Consider the following 20,276-nt stretch of genomic DNA (forward strand, 5'->3'; position numbering starts at 1 on the left):
TTAAAGACATTCCAATTAAGGAAAAATTTAGCCTAGGGAGACACATTTTGTGGATAGGGAATTGCATTGTCAGTGTCACTTGATTAATAGGTGAATGTGGACATACTGACCATTTTCTTTTAAAGCAGATCCTGATGATTCTGAAAAGAAAAGCATTTAATTTTAGGCAGAGGAAAAAATCCTCCATAGTGGCCATTAACTCACCTTTAAATAAGTCAGTGACACACTAGATTAGTTGAGCTCTGTAGAGGCAAGCAGAAGCTGGGCTTTATCTCTTAGAGTTAGTGTCCTTGGGATAAATTCAAGCAACATAAAAAAATAAGTCCTCTTTGCCAAAGAGAAATAGAACCATTAGAGATATCTCTGCTCTCTTCAAGTTATACCTGTCCACTGTTCTGTGTTTTTTTCACCTTCATGCTTTCAGATTCAAAAGATTTTTTAATTAAGCTAAATGTGAACATCTATATTTTGAGAACCCATTATTTCAAAGCATCATAAATTGTCTGAATTTCTGTTTAGGTATTAGTGAGGAAAAAATGATATTAAACTAATAATTATTGAAAATTTTAAATGGCAAAAATGTTATGCTTGAAATAACTGTAACCTTATTAAACATACACACACACACACATACCCCATGCGAAAATTTTATAAAAACAAAATTTTTTTCTTTAACTTATCACCATGTATTAAAAAAAAAAAAAAAAAGCTTAGTTCTTATGTGATTTGGATCCCAAACCTCTCTGCAATAGGTGTGCTGGAGATCAGCTATGAGCCTAAGGGTATACCTACCCAGAGCCCAGCCTGCTCTGTATCACTGCATCTTGTGTTACCTGGACATATGACAATGAAAATTGTGCTGATCTACATTAATGGAAATTATATTATAAAAGAGTGTCATTTCACAGGAAGAAGTCACAAAAGTAATAGTAATTAATAGACATTTAAGAAGCAGAATGTAGAGGTAGGCTGTTGGTGTAGAAAAGAGGATCATTTCAAATTCATATTTGCAAAAAGTGAATATATTTTTAGAATGTTTAGAATTATAGGCTCCAATCTGTTCATTTGTTTTTTCTCCTGTTTTCAGTATTATTCAAATGGATCTAATGATTTATTGAAAAATAATTTGTAAGAGAAAAAGCATTGAATCATTTAAATATCATTTGATAGCTAAGTAAATATATATATATATATATTCTCTCACTGTATTGCCATGGAAAACATGTGTAATGTAATTTTAAATTTATTTATTCTTTAATTGAGATAGCATTGGAGCATGCAGTATTTAATGAAAGGAGCAAATTTTAAAACAGAATGTGTTATATTATCTATTAGAAATATTTTTATCATTATTTACTATTTATATGTATATGCATTCTGATCTGTAAGAAATTCTTCAAAATTCAGATTGTGTTAAATATTTTGTTGATAATTTAAATGATTTAATAGATATACTTCTTCCTAATATAAAATTTAACCCATTATATCAATGGTGGTGCTGTCAGTCCCTTAATCACAAAATTTCTTCTCGAATTAACATTTTATGTGTCATGATTTTGTGGTGTTGTCATTGAGAGTGTTGTCATTGAGATTTGTGCCAATATTGCTGATACATCCATTACTATTTAGCTTTTGTTCTTTTGGTTTTAACATACTTCCATTTTAGATTAGCTCATTTGTCCATACTTATGGAAATGAATTGAGTTGAAGTAGGTAGTCTGTCATGCATAAATAAATTAGGAAATCATAAAATAGCAGCTTGCTGGTATCAGCTTCTTTCTATCAGGCTCTGTGAAACAGTAATATGGCTATTATAATAGTTTGAGGTCCATGTAAGGTGAACAGGTAACCTCAGCTTCATGATTTCTCTTGTCATTTTAAAATAGCGTATCAATGAGAATGTTTTCCCTTCTGTTACATTTTCAAAAATATTATGTTATGAGCAATGGAATGACCATCCTTAGCTAAATTTATCAGCTGTACTTTTTTATTGTACATCACCATAGTTTTCCTACCATCACCATAATTTCAGTATATTCTTGCACATCGTGACCTTGTAGATCAAGACAAAGTTATTTGTTAGTTTTCTTCTTTTTGTTATGTTTGGCCCATAATGTATTTTTTTTTTAAGATTTATTTATTTATTTACAGAACTGGGTACAAGCCAGAGGTTCAGGGGCAGTTAGAGAATTCACCAGAGACAGAGTGGGAAGCAGAACAGACAGATCCACGAAGTACACTGCTGAGGGGTGCGGCAGACTGGTCAGAAGAGGTCTGCCTCACCTTGTGGATCACCTTGGGGCAGGGATTGAACTCATGCCGAACTGGCTTTAGCTTCTTAGTACTGTGCTTTAACCTGCTGCGCCACCAGGGAGGGCCATAATATGCATTTTTAATGTTCTAACATTTGATTTTTAATTGAGGTAACATTAGGATTTTGCCCGTCAAGTATCACCACGGTTACATCCCCACCATTACACCCACAGCTGCGTTACCCATAGTCCATTACCAAAGGGTTAATTTTTTAGCCTGTCTTTATTCGACCTTAGTTTTCTTTCCTGGTATTTACCGCACATATTAGTGACCCTATCCAGTCTGGTCTGTGTACTTTTAAATTTATAGGTATGTGTTCACATATATAAACTAACCCTTGTGATAATGCCCTCGTGTGCGAGTATGTAGGGAAAGTGGTTAGTGGCCTCTACATGTTATAAAAAATCACCACTAAGGAAATGTTGCATAGAAATAAAATCGTATGCAGAGTTGTACATGTGTTGACTACAATACTGTTTGTTACAAAGATGCTCAAGTATAAGTTTATGTACTATTTTCCCTAACTGCTTTGGCTTTAAAATGTTCTAATTGTTTTAACTCTTATAAATTGGGAATTGTCTTTTCTTACCTGCTTGTTAGTTGTTGCCTCATTTTTTGTTTGTTCATCTGTCTGTAAAGGAGAACTGTCATCTTAACACTTCCTATCTTTCTTTCTTAAGCATTCACATACTTAGGATTCGTTGTTTAACCGTGTACCCATGTGCTTTTGTGGCTTTGTCTATCCCTGAATTGAGGGTTTCTAAGGGGTGACTGCACTTTTTGAAGGGATTTTATGTTTCCTTATTCTCAGTACAACCACTCCTAAGAGTGCTAACCAGCCCTCCTTAATTTATTCTCCCTCTGACCTTACTTAAGTGACACTGAATTACTAACTGGTAAGAGAGTAAGGTGGAGTTGAAAGAGTTTAGTTTTAAAGACACTGACATGAACTCATTCAAAGTGATCTTAGGCAGTGTTCATCTATAAAATAGTAATTCATATATATATATAAAGTGAGCTTACACATTTAAAAAGACCAGCAGTAAGTGCTAGCTTTTTTGTTTGTTTTGCATTTTCAATTTGCAACTTTTATCAACAATAATTCATATAAACCAGTACTTCACAAAGCTCAATGGTATTTTCCTGAAAAGGAATTCCTGGAAGCTGCCGAGTTTTCCTTTTAAACATGTTATGATATATTTTGGACATAATAAAGCAGCAAACAGCTTTTTAAATATTTATGTTCACTACTCCATGCAAGCCAACTGTGTTTGCTCTCTCCATTTCTTTATATGCCAAGGAGACAAGCCAAATAGTGTGAGAGGAAAATACTGTCAGGACACAAAGTAAGCTTGTCTAATGTGTACTCTGTGCAGGGGTAACCTTAACGGAAAAGAGTGGAAACTGCTCCCTGCTTACACAGTGATACCTTGATTACCAAATCACCTGGGAATAAAGCACCTTTATAAGCAATTTACTGAGTAAATTTTTTAATCTAAAACTTCATGGATTCAAGTAATATAGCACCGGATTGTGACATATAATTCAACAGTGATACTCTGGATATTCAAGCTGCACTTGAGCACAGGACAGAAATACCTGCTCACAGACGTTGTCTATTCATAGTAAGGGGAAGAGGCAGATTTGAGGCTCACTTGTGAATTGACTTCAGATAAACTCCTTTTTCTCTTGGAACCACCAAACTTCAACCCCCACATACATACACGGTAGTAATATATTATCCTTAGAATCTCAAAAATCCCTCCTTTTAAAATCAGGAATCAAAATGACTCATACTTTAATGGTGGCACTTTGTTATATATTGTTGTTACCTATTAATGTCTCAATAGTGGCAACAAGTTAGAACCATTGAAAGAGTCGGACTTCATTGGTTTGAGGTGGGGGTGAGTGGTTGACATTCTAATATAGATTCAGGATTAGGAACCACTGCTTAAGTTTGATGTGTTTTCACATTAAGTCTTCTCCTTTCAGACTGTGCTTTTTCCTGTGTGGGCTTCAAAACACTGTCAAATCCCATTTGGTGTCAGCCCTTAAAATGAAGTTTCCTGTGGCCTGATCCCAGTCACCACCACTGACCCTTAAGTTGTGTGCATGTGTGTGGTTAGGAGAGGGAGCTAGGATAATCTTGTTTAAACAACATTCAGAGTGATTCTGAATATTCCCTATTATTTTTATAACTTCTACCTTATTGAATAAAATTATGACCACCAACAATGCCTTTTAATTCTCTTCGCTAGCAGAAAATTTCCATAAAGCAGTGATGGCGAGTTATTCATACTTTATATGTGATTTATATATCAGCTGATGGTATTTGAAGCAATTTACAAATTACATTGATAAGATCAATCTTCTTTTCAAACAGAAAGAAAATCAAATTTAGACAACTGACTATACCTTTCTATATTTTGAAAGTTTAGGAGTCTATATACCTTAATTTAATGTAAATACTCACAAATCAGTCTAGATATAGCTACTTAATGGCAGGTTTCTAATTATAAACAGAATTATACATCTAAGGCTTGTTTTTATTGTTTGGATATGTGAACTAGATTTATGTTCAATTTCATTCTAAACTTCTTTCTTTCTCTCCCCCTCTCCCTTGCCCCCATTTTTCCTCTCCCTATATTTATCCCTCCTTCTCCTTTTATCCCCTCCCTTTTTTGCCCCCTTTTATCTCTTTTTTTTTTTTTTCTTATCATAGCATCAGATGAAGAAGAGCCAACTTCAGCAGGTAAAGAATATTTCTATTTAATTCAGTGTTCTTAATAACGGAGACTCAATTGTTTGAAGTTCTTTTTTTTTTTCCAAATTTCAATCAGAAAACTGGCACAGTTTTGTTTAGCTGTTTTATTTATTTATTTATTTATTTATTTATTTATTTATTTATTTATCTTGGTCCCCATTATACTATTCTAGGCTATGTGATGTCTTTTAGGATGTTATGAGTTTTAAATATAAAGAGAAAAAATTAAAAGTGAGCTCTCGGCCCCCCCTTGGTGGCGCAGCAGGTTAAAGCACAGCACTAAGAAGCTTAAGCCACTTCCACTTGAGTTCGATCCCCGCCTGCCCCGGAGGTGACCACATGGCGTGGCAGAACTCTTCTGACCTCCCCGCTGCTCCCCTCAGCAGTGTACTTCATTGATCTGCCTGTTCTGCTCCCCACTCTCTCTCTGGTGAATCCTGTCACCCTCTGCATCTCTGGCTTGTACCCCAGTTCTGTATGAATAAATAAATAAATCTTTAAAAATAAAAAAGTGAGCTCTCATAGTAAAGAGTAACTCAAAATATCACAGCAACATTAAATAATCAAGAAAATTGAAACATTGAGAAAAATGGTAAGAGATAAGAAAGTGAGGAGAAAAATACAAAATAATAAAGAGAATAATAGTTAAGGAAAGTGATACTTTCAGAAATAGGAACCTCCATTATAGGCAACTGTATAAAATATATAATTCACATTAAATGTAATTTTCTTAATTAAAATTGACTATAAAAGTTATGTTGCTGATTATTCTGTTCCTCATCCAGCTAATCTACATTCACCAAGCACAGACCTGGGTCTGAAACAAGTGCTATGAAGAATATGAATGGCAGGAAAAGCATGGCATTTTCTGCATAGTTATAGGGCACTTCACTGGGTAAAGAGAAAGTAAGAGGCCTACAGGTCACATACTTTGGGGCAAAAGAGAGGCAGCATCACAAACCAAGCAATAAAATGCCAGTTTGTAAACCAGCAACTATGGGGTCAAATCAGGTCAGTCCCTAAGAAGGGGGAGTGTGAGACTGAACAAGAGACCATTTGGCCAGACCAAATGGGGAAAGGAGCGGGGCCTGAGACAAGAAAGTAAAATGAGTACTGACATCAATGTACAGAATGGGGTTCAGTATGAGAGAGGAACTTAGCTTTGTTAATAGAATTCATGTTTGTAGAACTACCATATTTCAGTTGGATCAAGATTTAGTTGATTTCTGCTTCTCTCCAAAACTGTTTAGAAATTTCCTTGAAAGAGTAAGTTCAGGGGCCTCCCTGGTGGTTCAAAGCATTAAATGTCAGTGCTGTCAAGCTACCAGCGGCCACTGCAGTACAAGTTCCATTCTAGCCAGGGAGCTGGCCCACATGGTGCAGCAGACCTCTTCTGTCTTGCCCGCTGCTCTCCTCGGCAGTGTATCTCAGTACATCTGCCTGTTCTGCTCCCCACTCTTTCTCTGGTGAATCCTCTCAACCCCCATAACTCTGGCCTGCACACCCATTCTTTTATGCATAAATAAATGAGTTAAGTCTCTTTTTTTTTCAAAGAGTAATGTCAAAAGATTTAAAACAACTAAGCAAAAAATAGATAACTTATAAATAATCACTGATAAACTCCAAGAATACCATACTGTATGAAAGTCACAATATTGCCGTGGTAATTGAAATAAAGTTAGATAAACACTCCAAGTTTTATTTTTATAATATCATTATATAGTTTATAGCCTAATTAGTGCTAAGAATTCACTCTCATTTGTTTCCCACTTTAGTCTGTATCGCTTAGTTTACTCTAGAGCATCCGAATACCCTGACTTCATGTGTTGTAGAAGTCTTCTTTGCCTAGTTTTTTACCTTTTTTTTCCCCCTGAGTTATACATTAGAGTTTATAGGGTTGCCAGTGAGTGAGTCTGTATTTCTGAACTGTAATTGACTTTTCTCTTTGTGTGATTATCAATCCTTGTCAGCAGCCTTTGCTTCCCTACTCTCCTTGTTTCTTACATTCCCACACCTTGTTATCTGCTAAGAAATGTGGTGCCATTGCAAAAGATACTAGTTTTGCACAATAAATTTATAAGTTAATTTTATGTGTAATGTGTAATATTTTCTACTTTTCTCATCTCCTTCCATCAATGAAATTCATGCAAAATTATCTTTTCCAAGCTCAGATTCATTTTGTAGTTTGCCATTAATTTATCTTTACAGTTTTTTCCTCCATCTGTTTAAATGATGAATGAAATACAATCTTTTGTTTGCCACATATTTGTACCTGAAATCAACATTAATGTCTCCATATATCTTTATTAGATTCACAGTATTGTTGGAGAATAATTTCTTCCGATTTGTTTTAATTTGTATAATTTTATTCTTCTAATAAGCCTGTTACATTTCAATAACATAAAAAATAATAAGGTAAAGGGGAGTTTCATTTGCTGCCAAATAGTCACAAGCACCTTTTACTAATTGTAAATGTCTGAATGGTAAATTTAAAATAACAGTATTTAGATAGCTAGGTAGTTGCTTTATATAAACGTGTTTATCTGTAAGGGGGCCTAATAAATAATGCTATATGAAATGTAAATGTATGTATGTAATATGTGTTGATGATTTTTACCATATCATTACACTGAATTGGATTAAATATAATTCAAAAGTTATATTTAATTCTCATTGTTCAAAACTATTTTTAAGAAAGTAACAGCTACCTCAAATAGTATAATATGAAAAATATAAAAGACAACTTAATTAAAATTAACACAGTATTGGCATTTTACTTACATTACAAAATTCCATGTGCTTTTTTTTTTAAGATTTATTTATTTATTCATACAGAACTGGGGTACAGGCCAGAGATGCAGAGGGTGAAAGGATTCACCAGGGACAGAGTGGGAAGCAGAACAGGCAGATCAATGAAGTACACTGCTGAGGGGAGCAGCGGGTGGGTCAGGAGAAGTCTGCCACGCCATGTGGATCACCTCCAGGGCAGGCTGGGATGGAACTCATGCAGAAGTGGCTTAAGCTTCTTAGTGCAGTGCTTTAACCCGCTGGGCTACCAGGGAGGGCCCTGCATGTGCTTTTCTGTTTACAATAGAGCATATTTGACTTGCCTTGTATTTAGAAATACATAACTGCTATCATCAAAACAGATAAATGATTCCTTCATTCTACCCCCATGTAACCGCATAGGATATATTTTTTAAAGATTGATTTATTTATTTATGCATACAGAGCTGGGGTACAGGCCAGAGGTTCAGGGGTAGTGAGAGGATCTATCAGAGACAGAACAGGCCCACCAGGGAAGACCCCACATAGGATATTTTTAAACATTATTTTGTTTTTATTTATTTTTCCAAATATACCTAATTGTCTTTATTTGAACAATTAAATTTCATGTGCTTAATGACTGCTTTTGAGTATGTGTTGGTCTGTAAGGAGATGTATATTATGTCACCTCTGTATTTCTCTTGTGGTATTGCATCCCCTTATTGAATATGAAGCATCCGTTTTCAAATCATTGTCAGCCCTGAATGTTCTGATAGGAAGCATTAGCATCCAGGAACATGCTCTGTGACATCTGAGTTAGTAGGGTAGTTTCACCTTACACCTCTTCCTGTAACTACAAGAGCTCATTGTATTTATTCTAGTTGAATTGTGTGTTTACTTATAAAAAAAATCTAATTTCATTGATTATAAAAATATATCCATGAACTGTGCAAGATTCCTTCAAACTATATTTCAGATCTAATTAGAAACTAATGAGATTCATATATTTTAAGCAGCCAGAACAGATATTGTACCTCCAAACAAGTCACCTTCAGAGACGATATATATGATCCAATTATGTTGCTATTGCTCAAATAATTTTTGTAAACTCTCTTTTGAAATTTCCTTCAGAATTTGTTTATGAGATTGCAACATTAATTACCTGGTAGTCTCAGAACTGCACTACTGTGTTCATCAAAATTTGGTGTGTGTGTGTGTGTATATATATATATATATATATATATATATATATATATATATTCCTTTCAAAGCAAAGATATGCAAATATTAAGAGAGAGATGAGTGTGCATGTATCTTTGGATGTGAAATACAGATCAGTTTATATCTCTTGAAAGGTGATCACTTTATATTAAGTTTAAATTTCATAACACTCTTTAATAAAGTTAAGTCAGTGACTGTTCCTCCCATTTTACACAAATCCAATTTTCCTTTGTCTTGATTTAAATTTTATGACAAGAGACTTCATAAACTGATTATACCAATGCTTTTGTCTATGTTCTTTATAAAGTTAAGTCAGTTACATTAGAAAATGGACTCCTGCAAATGAACTAATCTATACAAATTTATTTTTTAATTATAAGTACATCGAATCAGGGTTATTCTCATGTAAATTTCCTCCTTCTTCATAATTTATCTGTTGTCTTTTACCTCTCCCAAAATAGCAAATTATTCATCGAATAGATGAAATCATAAGAATTTAAACAAGGACAAAAATGAAAAATGATACTGAGTTAGATAAAAATTATTCAGTATATGGTATAATGAAGATCAATACTGTGAATCAGTGGTTAACACTAATCACAAACCATAACTTGTACAAAGCACCTCAAAAACAAAGTTCGAATAATTTTTTCCCTTCTTCTCTGACTTAAAGCAAGAGTTTTCAATGTTTTTTATATTTTTTACATCAAAAGAAAGAGACTGAATATATGTAATCACTTAACACTAGATATATTAATAGCAAAAATTATGATTAGAACAAATTGGAATTTTCAGACAAATGTAAAATGTATAATCTTTGCAGTAGTCTGTTTCATTAAAACACCAAACTACAAAGGTCACACACTTTAATGTAATTATAAAGTTAAAATTTTATAATTTGCTTCAATATTAGTACATATTAATGATCTCTTAATCTTAATCACTTATTAAGATACATGCACATACATGACAATTACATACATAATTGTTAATGATGGGAGTGCTTACCTCTTAATAAAGTAGTTTGCTTTTTTAAAACATATATGCAATGTCTACTTAAGATGAAGACAATGGTAAATCAATTGATACACCAAAGCATTAGTATTTTCATCAGTTTCTTCTAAATCCCTTAGGATGTTTAATATTTTAAGGAGTCATTTTGACCATTGAGAATGTCCAACTAAGAACACTAATAATTTACAGCTGTATTTAAAAAAAAATAGTGAGGAAGCTATAAATTATATGTGTATACATTATGACTATATATACACTATATATTCATAGTTTTATGAATAAGCCATATGTTTTTGTGTGTATGTATATATGGTTTAAAACAAGTATGTTATATATCTATATAATTTAAATTATACAGTGATTAGATTTTTTTCTTTACCTTTTGAAATCTGCAATTTTATTACTAGAAAAACATCACTTCTGTATATAGTGAATTTTGTGATTTTTCTTAACTATGCTACAGATTTCTGTTAGATCTCTTTCCTGTTTTCTTGCACAGTTTAATTCTGCAAGGATGGCTATGCACAATTATTCTACATGCACTTTCAAACTGCATGCATTTTGAAAAGGAGTGCTATCTTACCATATTATTTACTAATGAACAGAGCTGCCGTTTGCATTTTGATCTTAGTGCTTTATTTCCTTGGGGTCTGAAATAGGCTTCCTGTCCTCATTTGTACTCGCCTTACATTTGTTACCAATTTATTCCTTTTTTTAATACAGAAATGAATGTTTTTCCTTTTAGTGCCTGGGGCAACTTGACTATTTTTCAAGTATATTCTTCATAAACACATGCTAATCAGGCTTAAATATTAAAACCTAATATATGGAAACCAGTAAGTCTATTGCTATTATTTCTAAAAACCAGGAAGAGGTCATTACTAGTAGACTCTCAGGGGAATAGGGAAGAAATTGTTTCTCTCTGAAGCTTTAGCTTTGGTCAGTTTACAAAGACATTGGCGAAAAGACCAATTAGTGCTATTTTTATAAAGCAAGAGTTATTGATAAGTATATGGTAATAATGTTGAACTCTGGAGAAAATAGTTACTCGAACCTCTATTGTATGTAAATAAGACTTTTGAAAAAATTTACTATGATAAACTTTCATGTAATACAGGATTGTGATGTTAGTTAAGATGGGAATATTTTATACTTTATCTCTTTTTAGATACACTTTAAGAATTATCACAAAGAGAAAATTACATACCCTGCCTATATATCTATAAATTTGTGTTGTATATCTTTTCTCATAAATATATGGTTAAACTTAAGCAGTTAAAAAATCATACAACCTTATTTTAAAGAAATAGGCAAAATAACTAAAATCCCTCAGTGATACCACAAAAAGTCACAACTCCTTCCCTTCCATATTTTCTGCTTTGTCTTCTGTAGTGTAAAATTTATCTTCATCTACAAACTGATTTCCCTGTGGGTGCTATCTCTGCTAGCAGCTATTGTAATCACATGCATCTTTATCTATGTCCAGAGAAGACAAACAAAGAAAATTTGTTCCTCTGCCTTCAAGGCAAGAGTCCTGGGATCCACTCTTAATTTGACAGGGTTGGTGGGTCTCTGCTTCTACCCCTGAAATGAGCAGTCAATCAATACTCTGCCAGGGAACATGAGGTTGATTATAGCTCTCTCATAATCAGGAATTCATGAGGCTACAGGCCAAATATGTAGAATCAGTTCTTCCTTAGGAAGAAAAAGGAGGAAATACCAGGTCATGGACCAGTAAAACCAATAGAAGTAGCTATTATAACACCTCTGTCACCTTTAGGTATCTTTTTAACTTTGTTTCCTCCAAGTGACTTCTCCATACATTTTTATTTTAAAGAGTCCTATGAGAGCCCAAGAATCTGATTGTGGAGAAATAAAATCAATGTAGGTATCACAGTAATGCTACAGTCAGTATTCAGACTTGCAGTGTTTTGCATTGTGACTTAAAAACCTCAACTTTATCATAACCGTTCCCTTTTTTCTCACATGCATAGCATGTTTCCCAGGCTTGCCAAAACTGCATACATTGTTATCTGTATTGAAATGATCTTTATTTTCTGTTTCAATATCTGTTTCTACTGAAACACCTAAGTTTACCCAGCCCTATTTCTTAGGTGCTCCTCATTGTAAGCCTCCTTTCCACATTTCAAAAAATGAAATTCATTTAAAACTGCATTGTCCAGAAAAGTCATAGGAACTATTTATATAATATCATTATGCAATCTTTGGCAGATGCTGTCTTATTAGAAAAATCAAGCATATACCTATAGCCAAGATACAGTATTTTTATATTTAAAATATGAAATAATGTTCATTCAAATTCAGTAAAATTTTAAGCTTAGAGACATCTTTATGAATATGTTGCTACAATATTAAAAATTCAACTTCTGAAAACTCACCTCCTTCATAATTTTGAAAAAAGAAACCCAAGTGTCAGTCAAGCTTTGATTTAGTATTTATAGAAATTTCACAGTATTTCAGTTAGATTTTGAACTGTTAGCCTTTAGAATGTTGGGAGAAAAACCAAAAATGAAACCAAATTGAATGTTAAGATTGGTACTGAAAAAAATCAAAATGCTAAAAAGAAGTATATACATATATATAATGCTAAAATGCTAATATACTTATTTTTTAGCATTTTAGCATTATATATGTGTGTGTGTGTGTGTGTGTGTGTGTGTAAATGGAAGCGGAAAAAGTATTTGCGGGGGGTTTCCAGAGAAACAACTAAAAGATACATAAAGTGAATAGATTTATTTTTAAGAAATTGGCTCACTCAGTTGTTGGAGGTGTTGAGTCCAAACTTTGGAGGTAAATTCAGGTAGGATTTCTATGTTATAGTCTTGGGATATTGTTTCTCCTTAATTTATACTCTTAAAGTCTTCAAGTGGTTGGAGGAGGCGTATTTAACCACATTTACAAAACACTATCACTACAAACATTGAGGCTAGAGCTTGACTGAGAAACTGGGCACCACAGCCTAGCCAAGTTGACATACAATATTTGACCAACTCAGACAGTAAACATCATATAAATCCAAAACATTTTAATTTTCAACAACTCTGTATAAGGAAAATTAAATGAAGCATATCTCTCAATATTTATTAACTATACACACACAAACACACACACACACACCATATGAAAATTACAACTCTGGAGACTTTTGGTGGTGGCTGTAATGTAGTGTATACGAATCTTGAATTTCCAGAAATGTACATAATATTATAATCCAGAATTATTTTAATAAAAATTTACTCAACACAGTATATGTTCCACTGTCTGAGCACACTGTCTTTGAAGCATCTTTAATTTCTATCTTCCGTGCATTGGTTGGATTCATCTTCAAAACCATATCTAATGCTTTGGAATTTTTTTCTACTGTCCTAAAATTCAGTCCAAAGTTTAATATAAAAAGACAGATGTAAAGTATTCATTTAATTTTCTAGAGATTTGCTGTCTTTAGAAATGTATTAAACTTTTGGTTCATGATGCACTGCATAAAACAACATGGAACTAAAGGTCTGAACCTATGCATTTAGGTTCTTTTTATCTTGATGTTATAAGTATCTCCTACCTACAAAATGTATTCCTTTTACAAGTTTCATTCTCCTCATCTTTAAAATGGGATGTTAATAGTGCCACTTTGCAGGTTTGCTATAGCATCAAACATGATGATACAGTCAACCACTAATCACACAATCAGTTCAGGGAATCTGCACCTTTCATTAAGAATCTATGTTGAGTTCCAAATTAGAACACATGTTTCTATTGAAAATGTTGTGCTTGTTTGGCTTTAGCAAACTTTCCTGTCTTTTGGTTCTAGTTTTAATAGCTTATATTTGTTTCAATTGTAAATGCCATACACAGTTATTCATGTAGTTTGGTATATTACAAAGTTGTACATAATAGGGTACAAAATTTTACCTATGACTTGAAATATGATCTGGTTACTATGATAGTTTATAGACTTGATAGACAGTTTTTAAAATAATAAAATAGGGAATTGAAATCACTCTGATTGCCTTTATTCGAATTGAGTATTTGCATTAAAAAATATTCAAACACAGACCAGCTGCTCTTATAGTTTTCTCCATTTCAGTGACTTCAGGTAATCCATGGTGAATCCCACTGTATTCCCTACCCTTGTGATCCCTTTAGCCTCCTCTTCAAGGTGTATCCAAATTCTAATCACTTCTTCCATCATTCTTGCCACCATCCTGGTCTCAGGCACCATCTTCTCACACTTATTATTAAGTCATTTCCTACTGGTCCTCATACTGGTCCCCAGAGGCCCCCTTAGTCCCTTCTTAACAGATGCCAGTCTGCTCCTCTTATCATATGAAATCCCATCACTCTTCTGCCCCCAGCTCTTAAGTACCTCTCAGCTAAGACTCCTGTAGAATCAGGAACGATAGTGCATATGATTTGCTGATTTACACCTTTGCCATCACTCCCTTTCTGCACTCCCCCGTCCATGGAAACTGCCCTTCCTTTTCTTTAAGCACATACAAAACCCTGGGCCCATTCCTGTCTGAAATAGGGCTTTGTACTCACAGATCCATCGTCTGAGGGCTTCCCCTGCAGGTATCTGCATGACTGCTCCATCACATACTTTATGTTTTGACCAAAAGAAGCCATCTCCAAGAGGCTTTTGCTTTGTCTGAAAAGATCACATCCACATGTTTCTACATCCCTACTTTGCCTCACCTTTTGATCTTAGCACCTCTCACCACTTTATTCCTCTATAGCTTGTTTATTGTCTGTTCAAGCTGAATATAAATTCCCTAAGGGCTGGGAATTCTTTGGTCTATTTTATGCATTTCTGAATCCCCAGCTGTTGTGTGGTACATTTTAGATACATAGTAAATATTTGTTGTGCGGTTGAATTAATGAATAAAATCAGCCATACTGATTTTAAAGCATTGTTAACCGAAGAACATGCATAGGTTTTTTTCTGTTTTTGTTTTTGTTTTTCCTCATAAGATGCCATAAAGCTATGGGTAATGATAGCTATATTTCCCAGTTTAAGAAATAAAAGGACTAATAATAAATAATATAAATATAAATAATAAAAGCACTAATGATTTCATAAAAACTAAAGATGCTTTAAAATTATTTAAGTCCTTTGGCAAAGAATGCCTTTTTTGAATCATTACATTGATCTTTGTTTTTTGGCTTTTGTTGTGATACAATAAAACATGCTTTGCTTAGTAATTCTTTCAGCGTTGTATCCTAACAGTGTAATTACTGAATAGAAAGAAGCCTCAGTGGTGATTTCAAGCTTCAGATCTGTCAATGGTCAGAAGGGTGAACAGGGTAGGTGAGGTGTTTGTGCTAAGAAGCACAAAGTACTAGGCCATGCTGGGGGGCCAGACAGGCCTGCAGGTCCTCATCCTGAATTTAGACTCCAAGAGGATTAAAAAATCACCTGCAGCTTTTTATATTTGATAACTTCGTCATTAATGGATTGTTGGTTCAAATCTTGTTAAGCTCAACAGAATTATCAAATAATTACTCAGTGTTTCATAGATTATCACTTTTAATTTTTTTGAGTAATTAAGATAAAGTAATAAATAATTTAAAAATAAGTATACTTGAATGTAATATTTGGGATAAACTATAGATAGATAGATAGATAGAAAGAATCTCTAAAGCAGGTCTTCTGCTAGAATTCATCAAGGTTTGAAAATAAATTGCATTACCATTAACTAACATGTGGCTTCTCTCAAACCAGTACTTTTAAAATCCAATTTCAGTAATGTTGATTTGTTTAAAATTCATTAGAGGTTTTTGAAAAAGGTGAAAATCACAATCTCAAAATTAACAAAGAATTAAAACCACAAACATGTCACCCACTAGTTCATCCTAAAGCTTTAAATCTTCTTTAATAAAAAGACGTTATGATGTTAATGTGGGTCTGAGGATCTCTGAAACTATTTCATCCCATAACTTACTGTTAAAAATGTGTTGGGAAGAATTGCACAGCTACTTAGCTTGTACTGTGTAAAAAAAAAATCATTAGAATGTGAAAGGATAGTTTTTTTTTTTGGGGGGGGGCAACATTTTAGCATGCTACATCTTTACCTTTTTGGGTGCATATTATGCTATTCTATTGGTTAAGTTCAGGAAACCATGGGTGTTTCTGATCTATGTTGAGTTCCTGGGCTATGCCATTCCAGGGAAGTTATCTTGCTGTCAAGATTTCTGAGAATGCATGGAGCTATAGAAAAGAGAGATTAGTGTATTTTTAGGTAATTTGAATTTTCAGCTGATTTCCCTTCTATTTTTCTTGTTTATGTCATCCATTCACTCTGTTCTTTGATGTTGTGTGTGTGATAGGAAGTTTAGAGATAAGGCTGTTAATTCACACTAATTTTATTATTAATCTGGAAAGAAGATGTCAAAAAAATAAACAAACAAACTAGCATTTTACTCTGTGAAACCTATCCCATGTGCGGGCATAAGAGCATTTTCTATTCCAAATCATATATGCTTATTCTCACATCAAAGCATTATCATAATTGTCTGCCTCCTTTCGTATCTCCAAAACCATAGCATGTTCCATATAGGGTTGACATTGACTTCTCATTTTCAAAATCTCAGTTTGTATATGTTTTTGAATATTCTCTATTACATGTAACAGATTATTAAGATTAGGAAGAGCCTGTTCTATATGAGATCATGGAGTCATAATGGCCACCTCCAAGTATACATAATTATAAAGTTTATACATATAATGAATTGTATATATGTCCATATTTAGAAATAATTTATTTTTTAATTAATGTTTTTTATTACTAGTCATTTGTTTTTTTTTTCTTTTTTAGTCACTTAAATAACTTTATAATAAAGTAAATTATTTTTTATATGAGTATGAAAGTAAGTAGAGAACAGAGGTTGGGACCATAGTTTATCTCTAAAGAGATTTGTTTCTTCGTTATCCATTATATACTGAATGTGAATTGGAATTTTTTTTTTTTTTTCATCTGAACTAGGAAGTCATTCTTGTATAGGGACTTATTCTTCTCTTATATTCCCAGCCATGCCATGTCAGGAATCAATACCTATTTCAAGATTCAGAGATAAATATCATTAACATTACATTAATAGTATCATTTTTTGGAATCATAAAGCCAACCAAGCAAATAAAAAAGAACATGTAAACAGTTGAAATCAAATGAACACAGTGTTTTTCTAATATATAAAATATATAACGTACATTGCACTCATACGTGTAGTATCCTCTTACAGCTAATCATTTTTAATTATGTATATCATCTTCCAGTTGTTTAGAATTCCATAACAAGTTGTCATAATCTTGGTGACTTAAATAACAGAAGCTTATTCCCTAGTTCTAGAGACCAGTACTTAAATCAAGTTGTCAATAAGTCTATGCTTTCTTGTTTTGAGGCCTCTAGGGTAAATCCTCCCTGTCATCACCTATAAATGGTGGCCATTGGCATTCCTTTCCTTCCTTGACTGGACCTCCTCATATTCTGTTACTTAATCTCCATCTCCATAGAAAGCTAAACTTTCCTCTTCAGTCCATGACCTCTTTTCTCTATCTCTTTCAAGGACACAAGCCATTGTACTCAGAATCCACCCCATAATCTGGGAGGAGTCCATCTCATGATCTTTAACTTAATTATCTGGAAAGACCCTTTTCTCCAAATAAAGTATTATCAGAGATGTCAGATATTTGAGCATTATGCTTCTTTTGGGAAACCACCATTTAACCTAAAATGTATTCAGTATTTGGTAAACAAATGTGCACTGAATTGTCATTTTTGGATCTGAAATCTTTGAGCAAATGAATGGTACAGTGCATAATGAAAGATTTACAAGAATGAGTGGGATAATTCATCCTATACCTCTTATGAAGTGGTCATAAAAATTGGTTTAAAAATTGGTCATAAAAGTATAATGACAAAATCATAATTTACTCAATAAGCAGTTTCATTACTCAGGGAACCACATATCATTCATAAGTCCTACTGGTATTTCCAAAGCCTCAGCCAGTATAATTAGTAAAGAGGAAGCTAACCTTGATTTCAGTAGAAACTTTGTATGTTCCAAAATGTAAATTCTCTGTAAACACTTGGTAGCCATCGTAATAATATATTGATCATTTGAGACATGTATATGTAAGAATAGTTTGAAGAGAGGGAAAAATTGAAATAAGTAACAATTAAAAATACTTAAGAAGAAAAATAATATTTAACATTGTCTTAAAATTTTTGACATAATTTCATAAATACATGATGTTTTACATGGTCTCAGTCTTTAATGCTGATTCATTAATTAGCAAATGCAAAAAGGAAAAGCATGTTATAGACCCCTAAAGTGCACTTATTTTATTAACTCAGGCTACTTAGAGTAACACAGAATGGAAAATAGTACAATTAAATCTAATTAATCCTTGAAAACTGGTTATAGATATGAGTCACCCAGGAGGGGAAAGGAAGGGGAAGAGGGAGGGAAACACAATAGTAGGGAGGAGGGTACAATGGGCTGGTGGAGGACTGGGTACTTTGGTGGTGAGAAAATTGTGGTGACCATAGCTGAGGGGAAAAATTATATATTGTGAAAAAACAGGATATAAAATAATGCTATGTGATTAAAAATAACAATTTTTTAAAAGCTTACCTTATTTCCATTCTGATTTTACTTATTGGCAGATAAACAGGGTTTTTGTATTATTATTTTATTTAAAAGGGCAGGTTTATTAGAAATAAAAAGAGAAAGGAAAAGATAACCACCTTCATAGACACAGCTGGGCAGAAAATGGCTGCTCCTGCTGCTGCTGCTGCTGCTTTTGAGGAAAGGTTTGTTAAAAACAACATCCACATAAACAGGCAGAACAGAGCTGCGAAACTCAGTTTAATACCAGTGCTCTATTTTTAATAGAAAACAAATATTTGCTATGGTAAATCAGAATGTTCTTTTGCCCGAATTCATTTTTTTTAGCAATTTAGTACCCAAAGCTTAATCTTACGGCAATAAATGACATGAACTCTTAAACTATTGTTATTTAAGATTGTTTTTAACATATATATCTTGTTAGCAAGTCAGTATGATTTTTATACCTAGAAGATGTTCTATGAACAGGGGTAGTGATAAAAGATGAATTAGAATGTGCTGAGACACAAGTCTAAGCTCTTTCTAGATTCATGTAACAAGAGCCAGTGTCTCACTGTAATGTGGAATTGACCCCTGGGAAATCATCATGTTGAGTAACTTGAGGGATAGAGTGGAAAATACCAGTAGATTGCCATGAAAAATGTGTCAAGAAAACATTTTAACGGAACTTCTTCCACTTTATTCACCACTGCACTTGATTCTCAATAAATACATGGATTTCTATTGCTGAGTGCTATAGCACTGCCAACTTTTTTACCTCAAGATTGATAGAAGTTGAACCTGGTCTCACTGTTCACCATCTGTAAAGAGTCAAGTTCTTTAAGTGGACACAGCTTCTTTATAATGTTTTAAATATTTTGCCTATTGCATATTTCATATTGCCTCTGTAAATGATGCAGTTTTTTAAAGTAGCATTTCTGACATTATTATTTTTCTTGCTCCTTGTCAGATTACCGCCCATCCTTATTTTTGTTGGTTATTTGAATCTTTTGAGCTTATTTTATGTATTTTGGGGCTGCCTTAAATCCTTCCTTGATAAAAAGTGGGGGCACACCTGTCTACAAACATGTATGCATCCCTAAGTAGAAAATTAGTATTACTTTTTTTAAATATTTTTTTAAAGATTTATTTGTTTATGCAAACAGAGCTGGGGTACAGGACAGAGGTGCAGGCCAGCTGTCGAGCTACACTCCTGAGGGGAGCAGGGGATAGGTCAGGAGAGGTCTGCCATGCCATGTGATCACCTCCAAGGTGGGGATTGAACTCAGTGCTTTAGCTTCTCATGCTGTGCTTTAACCCACTGCGTCACCAGGGAGGGCCCAAAAGTTAGTATTTTAATGATCAAAGCTACTTACAGAACTTATTGCATTTGAAGATTATGCAATTACAAGTAATATTTTTTCTTCTAGGTCATGTAGCAATTTTTTGACAGGTGCTTTTGGGCCAATTAACTTATGCTTATAAATGGGCACAACAGAAAGAGAATTTTAAGAACTATTTTGAGATCACTGATACATTACTTCAAAGAAGAGAAGACGCTGAAGGAAACTGCCTT

General features: G+C 33.5%; 1 protein-coding gene across 2 annotated transcripts in view; it reads left to right on the forward strand.

Moving 5' to 3' along the window:
* The window catches only part of EDIL3 (EGF-like repeats and discoidin I-like domains 3), a 374,934-nt gene that overhangs the window by 135,579 nt on the left and 219,079 nt on the right, over positions 1 to 20,276 (forward strand). The window contains exon 3 of one of the 2 annotated variants that reach the window (XM_004678155.2): positions 5,036 to 5,065. The exons of the other annotated variant lie outside the window; for it this stretch is intronic. Coding sequence (XP_004678212.1) covers positions 5,036 to 5,065 — 30 coding nt within the window. The remainder of the gene's footprint in view (positions 1 to 5,035; positions 5,066 to 20,276) is intronic. 2 annotated transcript variants of the gene reach the window in all.

Source organism: Condylura cristata, unplaced genomic scaffold, assembly GCF_000260355.1.
Source record: "Condylura cristata isolate star-nosed mole 26May11 unplaced genomic scaffold, ConCri1.0 scaffold00007, whole genome shotgun sequence".
In the NCBI taxonomy this organism is placed as follows: Eukaryota; Metazoa; Chordata; class Mammalia; order Eulipotyphla; family Talpidae; genus Condylura; species Condylura cristata.